Source organism: Vespula pensylvanica, chromosome 5, assembly GCF_014466175.1.
Source record: "Vespula pensylvanica isolate Volc-1 chromosome 5, ASM1446617v1, whole genome shotgun sequence".
Classification (NCBI taxonomy): domain Eukaryota; kingdom Metazoa; phylum Arthropoda; class Insecta; order Hymenoptera; family Vespidae; genus Vespula; species Vespula pensylvanica.
In genome coordinates, this window is record NC_057689.1 from 6,184,283 (window position 1) to 6,199,883 (window position 15,601).

General features: G+C 32.8%; 2 protein-coding genes across 4 annotated transcripts in view; both read right to left on the minus strand.

Annotated features, from left to right (window-relative positions):
- The window catches only part of LOC122629549, a 30,727-nt gene extending 24,166 nt beyond the window's left edge, over nucleotides 1-6,561 (minus strand). For 2 of the 3 annotated variants that reach the window (XM_043813085.1, XM_043813084.1), the window contains exons 1-7: nucleotides 6,457-6,561; nucleotides 2,382-2,471; nucleotides 2,081-2,304; nucleotides 1,661-1,803; nucleotides 1,447-1,577; nucleotides 440-825; nucleotides 35-349 (exon numbers count right to left, since the gene is read on the minus strand). In XM_043813085.1, coding sequence (XP_043669020.1) covers nucleotides 35-349; nucleotides 440-825; nucleotides 1,447-1,577; nucleotides 1,661-1,803; nucleotides 2,081-2,304; nucleotides 2,382-2,444 — 1,262 coding nt within the window. In that variant the 5' untranslated portion in view covers nucleotides 2,445-2,471; nucleotides 6,457-6,561. Of the gene's footprint in view, nucleotides 1-34; nucleotides 350-439; nucleotides 826-1,446; nucleotides 1,578-1,660; nucleotides 1,898-2,080; nucleotides 2,305-2,381; nucleotides 2,472-6,456 lie in introns of those variants that run through there. The other variant, XM_043813086.1, reaches the window with a different exon arrangement.
- Nucleotides 6,562-8,850: 2,289 nt separating this feature from the next.
- Nucleotides 8,851-15,290, minus strand: LOC122629402. The gene is made up of 11 exons (XM_043812787.1): nucleotides 15,075-15,290; nucleotides 13,852-14,005; nucleotides 13,459-13,517; nucleotides 13,238-13,379; nucleotides 12,993-13,160; nucleotides 12,781-12,921; nucleotides 12,215-12,409; nucleotides 12,049-12,107; nucleotides 11,309-11,450; nucleotides 10,310-10,480; nucleotides 8,851-10,208 (listed from the first exon to the last, which is right to left on the minus strand). The coding sequence occupies exons 2-11, from the start codon at nucleotides 13,993-13,995 to the stop codon at nucleotides 10,062-10,064; spliced, it is 1,368 nt and encodes a 455-aa protein (XP_043668722.1). The 5' UTR covers nucleotides 13,996-14,005; nucleotides 15,075-15,290; the 3' UTR covers nucleotides 8,851-10,061.
- Between the last annotated feature and the right edge of the window lie 311 nt (nucleotides 15,291-15,601).

Sequence of the window (15,601 nt, forward strand, 5' to 3'; positions counted from 1 at the left end):
TTGTTTGAATCGTTAGTAAAAATATCATACGTACAAAAGAATTTCATCGGAATGGTGAGTTAACAATCTTTCGGTCAAAGTCATTCCATCCTTCAAAACCAAGAACGCCGTATCTAATATGTTCGTAACTTGTATCTCTTCCGTTGTATTTAATGAAAAATCTTTGATAGTTTTTACGAAATTATCGAACATGGAGAACAAATCGTCAGACGATTCGATAGTACGATTATGGAGAATTTCCTTGACCATTCCAAGCAACGTATTCAACTTTAAAAATCCATGACGAGCCGTCGTCCAGTCATATTCTTTCTCGAAAATAGGATCTAATAGCTCTACAGATTTGTTTATACTGTAGAAAATAAACGTGAAAATGTGTCAATTACATCGTACTAATAGTGAGAATGAATTATGTTGTCGAGAAACGTGTACCATTACTCACAAAGTAAGATCGATCTCCTTGAAAGTGACGTTTCGAAAGAGCATTACAATGTTAGGTAGCCATTCTCGAATTCTAAGATATCCCGGCACGTATTTATCTATAGATTTCAAATTCACAATTGTTTCGACCGTGCGCCTGAGATCTTGGAAAAAATCATAATCACGAAATTTTCCCATCACACGATCGAACATGCCCAACAAGCCATTAAAATCAAGATGTTTCGAGAGTTCGGATAATATATCTGGAATTTTGTCTGCATTCAAATCACAAAGGATCTTCGAGATTTCCGCATAATCCTCTTCTTTCGATAGAATCATATACTTTTTTAAATTTTCCGATGAACAAACAATACCATCGACGTTCGTCGAGCCAAATGTTTCAATCAGCTGCAATAAAAAAGTGACGTTAAAAAAAGAAAATGATAAGAACAAATTCGTTGAGTAAATCAAAGGCAAAGAAGAAACGAATCTTATTGACAATCAATTAAGAAAAAATGTAAATTTTATATAAAATGGAAAAAAGAAAAAAATGTCTGTCGGTAATTATCGTTACGTTGCATAATAAAAATATATTTCGAAATTTTTTCCTTAATAAAATTAGTCGAATCTCCTATATATTGAAGAATGAATATGACTTTAGAATTTATTTACTTTTTTGACAGATTATTAACTACTTCAAAACACATATTCATTAACTACACAGAAACATCTACAATAAATAGTAGATAGGTAACGATGATTCAGCATTCCTGTACTCAATTGTGTCAAGATGCTCTTTAGACTCTAAATATTCTAAGTATTCATTAAATTACCTATACATCATTATCATACTATATCTTACAATCAAGACTTAACGATGAGTTTCAAAGATCATATTCATTGTCTTCATATTGAGATCGATACATCAATTGATTATTTTCAAATTAGAAAGATTTTCATTGCTGACCGTTGTTATTAAGATTGTACAAGTTTCCATTGGAGTTATCATTTATATCAAAATGTACTTACGTAATACAATCTTATTGACGATTCAAATAAACCGTCGATGAAGGTAGTACTTGCTCGTGGCATCTGAGCCCTTAGAAAGCTCTTGATCCGATCATGATTGTTGAAGAGGTCGCCGAGGTGAATACCTCTGTCTATAGACATTCGAAAATTCTGTCACTCGCCATCCTCCCCTTGAAACGATCAAGAGTTTCGAGAAGCGATCGCGTGTACTTACCAAACAACGCTTTGATTTCCGGTCTGGTGAGTATCTGCGCCATTGACTTAAGAAGTTGAATACTCTTCGGTAACGTTTTCACCGCAGAGAGAATCGTCTCGTTGCTGAGTATTGGCTGCATATCGACCACTAGAGGACCTAAACTGTAGTAACCAGCAAATCCCTTCATTGTTTATCTTTTTCTTCCTCAAATTTCTATTATTCTGATTTCTCAATATCCGTACAAAAACAATAAATCTATATAAATTTAACGATGTAAACTGTACGTAAATTGCTTCAGAAACAACAAATATTTTTAATTAAAATTCGACGTTTATTCATTGAGAAAAATGTATGCTTTAATAAAAAGTAACAAGTATCTTTGATTTCTACCTATTTCTATCATTCAAATTATTTAAATCAAAATAATTTCATAAGTACCTAGCATTCTTGAACGTTGGCACTTCCTCGTATTCCGAAAGAGGATCGCAAGGATTTCCAATACTACAGATAAAGCTCTGAACGAAAGGTAAAAGTCCATCCTGTGGCATCGATCTTGATGGGAAGTGACAAGTCGAATGATATTCTGGATCGACATTATCTCGGACTGTGTAGAGTATCATAAAAACCAGGATCGGCCATAAAAATATCAACGCTAGAATACCCTAAAATTATTTTTTATAAGAAATCGATGTTAATGTAAATTAATTGAAATGAAATGAAAACGATCAAAAATACTCACTGGTTGTCGTTTGCGGATGATATAATTTTTCCAAAGAAGTAGTGTGAGCTGATCGCAGCTCATCTTGCTAAAGTCAAGGATGATTCGTGCCTGGTAATAAATTATTTAAATTTATGCATTACCAAATGGCCACACAACATAAAATAAAATTTCACATTTCGATAAATGAACAGACTAACAAAGGAACGAACAAACGAAAAATCGAAACAATCAACTCGCAGAGTGATCCTACTACTGTGCGTCGTGAAGCACGATTGAACTTGGCTCGATAATAACACACAAAAAAAGAAATAATTAAATCGACGTCATATCAAAAGCGGAAAAGCTAGACGTACTATCATATACTGACGCCCCTTGGAACTATCCTTTCCTGAATAAAACATTGTCTTTAATTATGATAGTTATAGATCAAATATCTATTAAAGGGTTATAACAAAAAGGATCAGATAACATGTACGAGACGTGTTTTTCTCCGTTGCGAAAAAAAAAGCGAAATAAAAGAAAAGAAAAAGTTGACTAATGAGAAGAAAGAAAAATTTGTCTATAAGTGTTCACGTCTCTGCGAGTTGTTATTGTAGGTGCAAATATTTCTACGGATAAAAGTCCACAAGATGCATCCAGTCAGATAAAGAAGTTTCTTTATCGCTTCAACCGGTTGACCTCCAAATCACGTACACGTACACACTCACGTTTCTCTTACTTTTCTCGTAATATTTAAACCTAAATAAATACATAGATAAAAAGATAGATAGATAAATATCACGTCGCTAATGGTGATTATGTTCATCTGACGTAACACAAATCCAAAGTAATTATTGATTTGGAAATACCGCCATAGCTTTATCATTAAAGTAATAGCAGCTTCTTCCTTGATGCAGTCGTTCACTAGGAACTAATAACGTCTAAGTTTAAGATAAAACTTAGTTGACGTGATCGTTAAAAAAAACTTGATGGAAGGGTCATCAGCCTAGCAAAAGTGTCAGAATAGTTGGCTAATTAAGCTGAAAAAAAGGAATCGATTTCTGCGAATCGCATGTCTCTTCCTCATTTATTCAATCTGCAATTTTATCTCAATCCGCAAGGTAAATTGCTTTTTTTTATTCTATCTTGTCATAATATACGTATATCGCAAGGATAACCTTGAAATTACCGAGACGAGATTTTTTATTAATAAAAGTCAATGTCAAGACCCAAGAAAGAGGAAGGACAAGTCGAGAGAGTAATGCAAATAAAGAACAAAAAAAAAAGTGGAAACGTAATTTCAAACACAACGACCTATTGGACACGTTTCCTTCGCTTAACAGGCGACGTTTGTGGTTTCAACTTTCACTACGTTTGTGCAGTTATGCGAGCTACGGCAAGTGTAAATCACGAACGAGTACGTTTCGTAAGAACGTACAATGATTCCAACTGACGTAATTAGTTATATACCTCCTGTACTTTCTGTCGTTTATTTCGAAACTAAAATAGGTCTGAAGTTCAAGAGCAATGAACGAAAAGCATTTTGATACTAGGACCTATTTAATTTTACTTTTTATTTTCATTCCCTTTTTTTTCAATATTTCCGCGTTGCACGTATCAAAGAAAATATGGACGTAATAAAAGTCCCCATAGTTTGTACGTAAAGTCGTGAGATCGAGGAAAACAAATGAGATCAACGAGGGAAGAAAAGACAATTCCATTCTTCCGTAAATTCGTCCGAAAGTTGGAGAATAAAATAAATGAATAAAAGAATTACTAGTTCGCATGTCTCGCAAAACGGTGAAATTTTTGTTCGCTCTCGTTATTAATTAATTGTAGATGTGTAGGTATATATACGTAGGTATTTATGTGGTCCCGACTTGACATCTTAATAATAGAATCCTCGTTAATACATAGGAATTGTCTTTAGATGACAAGAACTGTTACGACACAGATCTCTACGATAAATGTTTCATAACGTTTCTTCTTCTCTCCTATCTTCCGGGATCATGATAATCATATCAATGCAGAATGAAGTATTCGTAAATGATAATATCGAGATATTTCTTTTTTTTCTTTACAGCGAAAAGTACACGTAATTACCAATACTGCTTTATATAAAAAGTTATTAACAATTTTTTTATCTCCATGTTAATGATTATCGGTAAAATATATGACGTTACTATATAATTAACAAGATCTTCTACAGGAGAAAAACTCTATACAATTTAAAATACAAATATTTTAATATCTATATACAAGATGCAAATTTCTCATCTCGAATGATAATTTTTCTTGTTCTTTTGACGATATTGGATCGCTTTCTCAGTATCAAGTTATAAAAAGTGCTTAGAATGACGAAGATTAACATAGTCTGCATCATGAAAGATGTTACGTATGATAATATATATTTTTTTGTAAAATACATATAAAAAAATACAAATCTCTCTTCGAAACGATTTTTATCGTAATATATATTATCAATAAATCAATTAATATCAACGATTCGTTGCTATAATAATCGTATTAATATTAAAAATCATTAATATTGTGATTTATTAATAATACAAATAACGAACTACTAATATAATTAGTATAAATTATGAGAGAAACGAAGATCGAATAAATTTTTTACAACGAACAATATTTAAGAAAAGACAAATCTCGTGGAAGATCGCGAAAGAGTGTAGAAAGGTCGTCTTCGTTTTTCTTAGAAATCTAAACTGTTCGCGAGGCTCCCTGGCGAGCTGGTCGAACAAGTTTCCCAACAATAACTCGACGATGCTTTGGAGGTTGTGCGAGAAGAAGCAGGAATCTTTTGAAGAATCGATGCTAATAAAATATTATTATGATAGACAAATAAAAAAGAGATACAACATTATAAAGGTATATTATTACTATTATTATGCACTGAATGCACTACAATTCAATACCTCTGAGTTTTTCCCATCTACGTTGTTCTATATGTGCATACATAAATCTTTTTTCAATAAATTTCCAATAAGAGTTATCGGATGTATTTTCTTTTAAATAAAATGTCTAAAATAAAAAAATTGTTTTAAATCTTTATTGCAATAAATATTCAATCGATTACAATTATATAATTATATATAAAACATAATATCAACCGAATGGCAGCCATAGCTCTTTTTGCACGACACGATCAAAATTCAGGAGCACAATTCTTTAATGAAATAATGACGTTGTCTGACTATCAAGATTGTATAATTTATCGATTTATAAATTATCTTTTTTTAGGCTTGGCAAAGATCAAATTTACATCAACATTTCGCAAACCATTAAAAAAATTGCAAAATAAAATTTAATCAGACATTAACGAAATTGAACCACATTTATGTAATTGTGTTTCATATATGATTACAATAGATTATACTGTATGTTACAGACACGATCAAGATAAAAAAAAATTTTTTTAATTTAAATATTTTATTCAGAAAAAAATATTCTGTAAATCTCTCTTATTGAAAAACCTTTTATGTACGCAAGTAAGCAAAAAGTGCTCTAATAAAAAAGAATGATTAACGTATGAAAAAATCGATTTTGACTGTTTAATATCTTTTTATAGACAGAAATACGCTCTTTTCAAAGAGACCAATCTCAATTCCCTAGAATAATTATTGACTTCAAAATTTATAATTACACAAAACCAATCAGAGAATTCCACTGCGGAATGCATAAATTTAAATGTATTTATCACGAATAGTTGTTTTCATACGTTAACCTATATCACATATGATTAACAAACAATTATCAAGATTCTAAATTCGACATTGATTGTTCATATTTCAAAGTATATACATAAACATAAATTTCAATCGACTTTAAAAAACTCTATAAATACGAAAACTTGGTTGAAAAATGTTTAAAATAGTTTCCTATGCACGAGAAGACATACGGAGCATAAGGAAATGATAAGATTCGACGAAGGTTCGTGGATGATAGATCCGTTCAGGATACAAAAACAAAAAGGGTAACCTTTGATCGAAGAAAACTTTGAAAGAGATAGAAAAGAGGGTGGATAAAATGGGGAAACTGAAAGTTGCATGTTGAAAAAGAAAAGTGAAAAGATAGGATAAGGAGAATGGTGGCTTACCTCTTAGAAGATCGACAACATGAGAGAGAACTCGATGAACGAAAGTGAACTCGTTCTTCTTCTTCTTCTTCTTCCTCCTTCTCTTCTCCTTCTCTTGCTTTCCTTTCTCGTACACGTTCCTCTTTCTTTCTCTTTCTCTTTCTCTCTCTCTTTCTCTCTCTCTCTCTCTCTCTCTCTCCCTCTCTCTCTCTTTCTTTCTCTGTAATGACACTCAAAAAAATAAAAGAAACAGACAAATATCTTAATAATAAAATTACTGACAACGATTACACGCACTTCGAACGACGACGGTCAGAATACGACTGTTGCCGCTACGGTGATCCACGAGCACGTGGACCTTCGGTACCACGACACTCCTTCGTAAATATTCATTTACGTGCCGTGCTCGCTCCAACACACTTGCATTCAAGCAAGGACGCGAGAGACGAGCTCGTTCGCTTGGTAATCCTTCTTTCAATCGATGGATGATCCTCGGAGAACCCTTCTCTTTGAATCTAGAAAAAGAGAAAGAGAGATAGAGAGAGAAAGAGAGGAGAAGAGAGAAGAAGGTACACAATGATTTATCTTTGAAAGATTTAGCGATTCACGCGATTTCAGAATTACTAATTCGCATCTTCACGGGACGTAAAGAGAATATCGACGAGATAGACGTGCGAGAATGTTTTTGTAAAATAGTATCTAGTTTGATTAAAGGAAGTCGAGAAATAATCGATCTTTTATCCTTCTCCTCTTGATTTATCTCATAGAAATGTGTAATTACATTTCTCACACATTTCTGTTCTTTTCCGTTCCTTTATGTATGGATAGTAATATTAGCGTTAGCTCTCCGTTTAATGTGCGTTTAATATCGCTACAATAACTCGCATTGCTTAGTAGTTTCGTATGCGTGTGCGTAAACGTCACATATCGAGTAAATCTGTTTACCAAATAAACTTGATCACGACCTCGACGATCGTCGAGGGTCGATCGAACGACTGACCTAACTTGCCTTAAGTATCCGTTCATCGAAGCAAGATATCAAACGTTGACGAAGATAGAACAATCGTATTAGAATTAACAAAATGAGAGAGAGAGAGAGAGAGAGAGAGAGAGAGAGAGAGAGAGAGAGAGAGAGAGAGAGAAAGAGAGATCGTTAATCTCGTAACGATTAAATATTTTCGAGCGATCATTAATATACAATTACGAAAGCATCGATCGACAAAGGCTAACAATACAAGTCAAAGTGAAATGCATAATAACCAGAGCATTCGACGCACGCAAAGTTTCCAAACGATGCGCGACTATATTCGTGCCACAAAATCCGTCCTACCTTTGTCGTATTTAAACACAAGAGAAAGTTCATTACACAATAGGAAGAGTATAGATAAAGATAGAGAGAGAGAGAGAGAGAGAGAGTAGACGATATAAAAAACATAAAATGATGAATAGAAAAAAAATTTTATCAAGTCTGTTAATCACGGCCTATCAGATTCTCCTCTGATTTCTTTGTATCGAAGAAAACTACATATGCATATATTATATATTTATATATTCTGTTTTTTTATAAACAGGATATATATATCACGTATATCGTAAAAATCAATGAACGCAAATACGTATACGCACAAGAAATCAAAGGATCTGCTATAAGATAGTAGTACGAGCAACAAAGAAATTTCCATTCGTGGGTAATCCATTTTCCATTTTCTTCTTACATCCTTCGCCTTTTTTTTCTTGTTGTCACGATGATTTCCATAAACCGGATTCTATTATCTATAAAACTCACCGTCCTATTTTTCAATTCGATGCTTTTTATTTCAACGCTGCTCTACCACCGTTCTCGTACTTTTATTCCTTTACCTTTCGTAAACATGATCCTTCCCCTTTCCTTCTCTACCTCTCTCACTGTCTTTTTCTCTTTCTGTCTCTTTCTCTCTCTCTCTCTCTCCCTCTCTCTTTCTTTTTCTTTCTCTTGGCATGCCGCAAATCCTTTTCCCTTCGTTTTATCGCGATCCCAAGAATAATTATTTCGCTATGCTCGTATATTTCCTGGCTTTATCTCTGCGGGATGCTCGTTATCGCGAATACTGCTTGCTAGCAGCAATGCTGCATCGTTACAGTTATCAAAAAGCTTTCGCAAAAAGAAAAAAACATGAAAATAAAAAAATAAAAAAAAGGAAAACAGAAAAATGGATAAAGAAAAATTCGTTTTCTTCTCTCCTCTCTTTCGCGCCTTTTTGATTTTTCTTTTTTTGTTTTACTACAATTTTTTACTTACTCGCAGAGAAATATTTCATGTATGTGACGGAACCTTTGCCCCGATCATTTTTGTAATAGATTCCTGTTTATGTTTATATACATAGTTTATATATTTTAATTTCGTATTATGAATAAATAAATTAATAATTAATAAAATCGCTTGTATTATATATATTCCAATCGATAACAAGTTCTTATCATTCTTAATGTAATGGATTATCGAGGTCGTATTTGTATGAAATCATTTGTGATGAAATAATCGATGGTGTATTATAATCTCGTTGTTAAATATTACGTTAAACAATCATAAAGAGTTACGTTTGTATGCAAAACCACAGGAAGGTAGACGAAACATTGGAGAGAAAAAAGAGATCAACTTTCTACATTTTTTCTCATCTTTTTCGTGGTTCTGGTCTTCTCTAAAAATACGACTTACTCGTGAGGTATTTAAAAAGGGAATTAAAAAAATGAAAGGACCTGTTCGGCAAGAATCTGCAACCGAACTACGTAGTAAAGGAGAACGATGTCTGTATATAAAAAAAACTTATGTGACCTTACAGGCCAAATTTTTACTCGCAGTTATGCGCTAAGTGAAATGTTAGTGCCATCTTTCACGAAAAATGATTTTCTTGCTCGTGACAATAATCAAGATTACATTGATCCATCCCGTTGAAGAGTAACTTGAACGAAAATAATCTGCACGAAGTTTGGGAAGAGTCAATTCTATTTCCATGACCCACTTCGATTTAGAAGAAAGAAATAACGATATATAGTGACAGAGAGAGAGAGAGAGAGAGAGAGAGAGAGAGAGAGAGAGAGAGAGAAAGAAGGAGAAAGAGAAAGAGAGAAACCGCAGAACCAGGTCAGCTATCTCTCTCTTTCTCTTTCTTTCTCTCTATCTCGTTAAGAAAATTCTAAAAAAGGAAAAACGCAACATTCGCTTCGAATTACGAGAGCTAGGTTTCAAGATTTCGTCGTAGCAACCGCGCAAAATGTTTCAAACTCAAGATTTAATTCGATTCCTGATTCGACTCGGCTCACAATTAAGGACAAGTAATTTGATGCTTCGGTAAATCGTATTTACGTATTTGAAAATACTTTTGAAAGGTCTTTTCAAGAGTATTTGTATGGATTCGATATATCGGTAAAGAATCGTGACGAAAGAATGAGAATACTAAACAATTAATCGTTACGCGTTAACCGACTTCTCAGGAGACTTTCAAACAATAATCGACTATTTCCCACGAGGAGCGAGCCCTTCCCATAAAAGAGAATCGTGTATATTATAACGTATGTATATACGTGGCACGATCGTCGATAAAACGGAAAGTGATTGTATGTTTTATTCAGAAAACGCCCACTAGTTCTTATTTTTTTGTTAAAAGAATTTTCACGTAGTTCACGAGCTTGTCGAGACCACGCTGATTCACTTCGTCATAACCGGGTATCTCCTTCTTGCACGATGCTAACCAATTTTCCAGATGGTGATACTTTCCCGTCGGTGGCACGAACAGCTTGAACAACGACGCAGATACGACGAATGTTAGAAAAAGAAATAAATGAAGAAAGAAAGAAACAGAGAGAAAGAAAAAAACAATTTTTTTTTTTAATTTACCTCCAAAGTGGAGAGCGTCGCAATGTTGCAAAGATCGGCTATAGTAATAGTGTCTCCGACGAGCCACTTCGTCTCCGAATTCGCTAAAATCGAATCGAATGTCTTATAAACGTTCTCCACACGATTTATTTTCTCTTTCGTAATAATCTTCTCCCCGCCGATAACCGGGTACTAGAAAAAAGAATCAAAAGTATAAGAACGATGTGGGATATATCATCGAAACGTCTATTTTATTGGTATCCATTCAGGAAACCAACAATTTCCGAGACGATCAAAATCTATCGATCTTCGAAAATCGTTTTGTGCTCTTCGACAATCTTATTTTCTTTCGATGTTCCGGAACCGTTGTTCCACATAAAGAAGGCCTCCTTTCGATCGGAGAAAATCATAGTAACGAGTGCTAAGAAGGAAAATCGACTGAAGGTAAAAGGCATTAATTTATGTAAATTACCGTCGGATTTCTAAATCGTTGTCACGAGGAGAAAGAAAGAGAGAAAGAGAGAACGTGAACGAAGAGGAAATCAAGATATATATATATATATCTCTCTCTCTTTCTCTTTATCTATTTTCCCAATAGAGTCAGGTTCAATGTCGATGATTACACAAGGATTACGTAGGTACTGCAATGCAATTTTCAATACTATTTGGAAGTTATACCACTACAATTATAGTTAAACACTAACAGATCAAACCGTAGAATTTTCTTTTACTATAATTAAGCGAAGCTTCCTCGTTGGATGCTTCTTTGCGTGTCCTACCTTTTATTCCAAGATTGACAGTGGTAAAATCCAATTTAGAAATTCTATTCACAACATATAATACATACGAGGATTACAAAACTTTAAGATCTAACTGGATATCTTCCTGTAATTGTAACATGAGAAGTACATTTATCAAAAAGATTATCATAGATAATATACTTGCGTGACTCTCGATTGGTTCTTTATTTGTCAACGCATATGCGTGAAAAATGTTCGCAATAAAATTTCAATACTTTACCACGATATTTTTAAATTCCGGATAAAGTATTCCCGTATCGAAATGCAATCTTTGATCAACCATAGCACGTTTTTTCGAATCCTTCGGATAAAGCGTGTCAGATTTTCCGTACTCGTGTACCAAGTATCCTGATATTGCGTGACTACAAAAGAAATGCGGAAAAAATAGGATATATAAATATATAAACAACAAAGAGAATGAGATAAAAAAAAAAGAAGAAGAAAGAGAGAAAGAGAAATTAATCAGTATTCTCAAGTTATCTCTTCCGGGAAGCAGTGTGTCCGGTAGGCGGTATCAAGTCATATACATACATTGTCAAATTGTATTGGGAAGCAGTAATGTCCACTCACGAGATCACGATACTCGTATTGTTATTTCGAACAACTACGATACGCCGGTATATACTAAAAAAGTTTTGCTTCCTCGGTGTTCGAAATAAACTAAAGAAGTGCATCGTATACATATTCGTGATAAAAAAATATTAAAGATACGAATCCATTTGCGATCCTCCATCAAATCGTATTAGACATTTAATGTTTCAATGATATAATTAAAAAATTCTTTTTTATCGCTCTTCTTAAAAAAATTTTCGAAGGATCTCCAGTGTATTTCTATTGGTCGTACGAAGTTTCATTTAAAAAGTAAGTTAGTTAATGTATATAGTATCGTTCGGAACGAGATATTACGAGATTAACGATGCGAAGATCGTGGTCATTTTATCGTTTTTTTTTTTATCCTACCTATCCCATAAATAGTAATCCTTGTCTTGCAATAATGGTACCGTTCCTTGTGGATTCATCTGAAAGATCGTTCGTCAAGTTATTAAAGGTATTAATGATATCTAATAACCATCAATAGCCATACTCGAGGTCCTCCGAAAGTCTTCAAATTCTCATTAAAACTTGCCTTTAAATATGCCGCCGTTCGTTGCTCGCCTGAAATTAAATTCACTTCTTTCTTGTACAAGGGAAGACCGATTATATAAGCCGTCATTAAGACCGATCTGACAGGTGGGGATAATTCGGTCATGTACAGCGTCGGAACAGATTTGTTAACGAACGTTTTAAGACTCATAGCAATTGGAAGGTATAAAAATGCGATTTATCTAGCATACATTTTACAACAACGTCGACTTGTCTGAACTTATTCAACGATCAGCTAACTTGACGATACACTCTATACGTATAGATTCGATGGATCGATGAAACTGTCCGTTCTCACTAAACATACTTCCCAACTTTAAAGTAACACGACAACTTTTATTCAATTATCGATTACTGTCGACAAAGCGTTTAAAAATCTGTTAAAAAAATCTAACGAACGTGGTCGCCTAAAGCTTATTGTCGTTAGACTTAAAAAATGGATAAACATAACTTCATTAACGTGCAAATCAAGTAATAATTGATTAAAAATATAACAACATATTGTTCAATCGATTGGATAAATCGATTAAAAAAGTTTCCAAAAAATCACGCGCTCATGACTTTCTGTTGGAATATTTCATGAAGTTGCTTGCTTCCTGGTGTATTGTATTTCTCATAACCCGGCAATTGTTCCTCGCATCGTTTTAGCCAAGCTTGAATGTTCGGATATTTGTCCCATTGCACGATAACCTGCAAACATTTTCGATAAATTTATAAGTTTAAGATTCAATGGATTCACCAACGATCTAATAAAAACTTACGGTCAATGAGGAGATCGTGCTGACGTTGCAGATATCGGCAATCGTGTAAGAATCCCCGACCAACCACTGTTTACCTTCCAAAAGCTTATCGAAAAGTTCCAAAGCTTCTTCGAGTTCGTCCATTAACAATTTTGGAATTTTTTTCTCCGACCCATAAAATATGGGTCTCTGCGATAATCAAAAATAATCCTCGGATTAAAAATTACGGGAAATCGAATCATTTTTCTAACAATAGATACACTTACACAAATTCTTTTAAGAATATGGAAAAGGACCGAAGCATCGAAGATAAGACGTTGCCATAATGTTGCTCTCTGCTGAGGATCTTTAGGATAAAGAGAATCATCCGCAGCATACTTCTCTACCAAGTAAGCGGCGATAGCATGGCTACAAAATTAAAACACTTCCTGTTTATTTTGTACGTATACGTATATATATATCTTTTTTGATAACAAAAATCACTTACCTATCCCATAATACGAAATCATTATCCTGTATAGTTGGAATAGTATGTTCGGGATTCAACTACAAGATAAAATTATATAAGAGTAATAAAAAATCAACTTTGATTCTTTCTTAAAAAGCGATAACTACAAAATGACGAAATGAAAAGAAAATGACTTCATTTTTCTAGCAAATTATTATTTATCGCGTATTTTATTCGTTTATTTCAAGATAATTTGTTAAAATTCTCTTTTTTTATGAAATATGACTCTTTTTTTATGAAATGATAACGTTTAAAAAATGCAATTCACTCTTATCAATGATTTATTAAAGTGTATATCTATACGAACGTAAATAGAATATTTCTATGAATCAATATACATCCGTTCAAAAATATATTATAATAAAAGCTTACTTTAAGAAAATCCTCTTTCTTATGATCATTGTTGATCAAACTGATTTCGTGGACATCAAAATCAATGCCAATGGCTTCTCCTACCATAAGCACGGCACGACAAGGTGGACTAACCAGTAGCGAATACAAAGTGATCTTCGACATGATTTCTGTGCTATAAATAAATATAATATATAATGTAAATAACAAAATATGACAAATAAATTCTTATAAAATATCACGAAGAAGAAATCTACACTCACAATTAATCTGAATATTTTATGTAAAAGTAAGCAAAAAATTGATAAATCAAAGATGAAAAACGAAGAGAACGAATAAAAAATTTCTTTAAAAAATGTTCTTTTTATGAGTAAAAAATTTGAAAGAACATAACAAGACATCAAAAAAATAACTATTTAATAAGAAAATCATTACTCTTTCTAAAAAATATACATACAAAATAAATACAAGTTGGTTACATATGCTGTTATCAATGATAATGAAATCATATTGACTCAGCAAAACGTTAAACTTATTAAACAAGTTATGTATTATATCTCAGTGAAACGTTCAAAATGATAATTATTATTCAAAGAATAATTAAGAGAGTTATTACAGTTATTTCACACAAAAATTACGTTAAAATAGATTATATTTCAATATAATTTTATATCATTCGAGTCGTACGAATTATATACGAATTTATTGATTTGGAATTACATATGAATGTTATTATTACAGAAAACAAAGTATACATAATATTGTAAAATTTAAAAATTTTCTTATTATAAAATTATTTTTAAAAATTTCTTTTAAAAGTGAATCTATCCTATCGTTTATAAAGAGATGAACGAACAGATGTTTTCACTTGATTAATGAAAATTTTGTTTCACTATTATTTTTGAAGTATGATTTTCGTTAAACTCTTTAATATTTAGCGAAAGAAAATTTGCATTATAAATAACACAAAGACGTACTCAATACCCAGTATTCGTTTGGATAGAATTCTAATATAAATCCTTAGCACGTCTGTTTGCTTACTTTCTTTTTAGACCTTACATACGATCGTATGTCCGAATAGTGAAATCGATATATGTATTTCTAACGAAAGACCTCAGTAAGGTAAATTATAAAAAGTCGTGGTGATGTACGAAAAATATAAATAATAAACGTAAAATATACTATATGACAAAAGAAGAGATACGCGTTATTTCGTAAAAAGATGTAGCGTTAATATTACTCACATGATTTGGTTCAATGAACCGGATAGAAGAAAGAAAAATATAACAATGACGATGATAAAGAAGAAGAAGAAGATATTTCGCTCAAACTACAGCACGGTCGGTTTGTTACTGATAGCCTGGCCCATTCGTACTAACAGTTTTATCGTTGACTATAGTTAATAAAGCCGGTTATACTTCTTGTTTCCTATATACGTTCACCGACACTATCTCATCAGCCTATGGGAATTGATCGAGAAGGACATATCATTCAGGGCCGTAAATAGCCGGTTCTCGAATTTTTCTCTCTCTCTCTCTCTTATTCTCACTTACAATTAATTTCTTTCTCAATTCCAATATAAACGAAACATGAGCAACAAATTTCGCTCCGTATCAATTCTTTTTCATTTACATCTTCATATATTCTATACGTTGACGCGTATATATGTATAGAAACATATAAATTTCTTTTCCCATGATTTCACATACAACGAAAGGAGAGAAAAAAAACAAAGGGAAAAGAATATTTCTATAAATGAATATCGGTATCC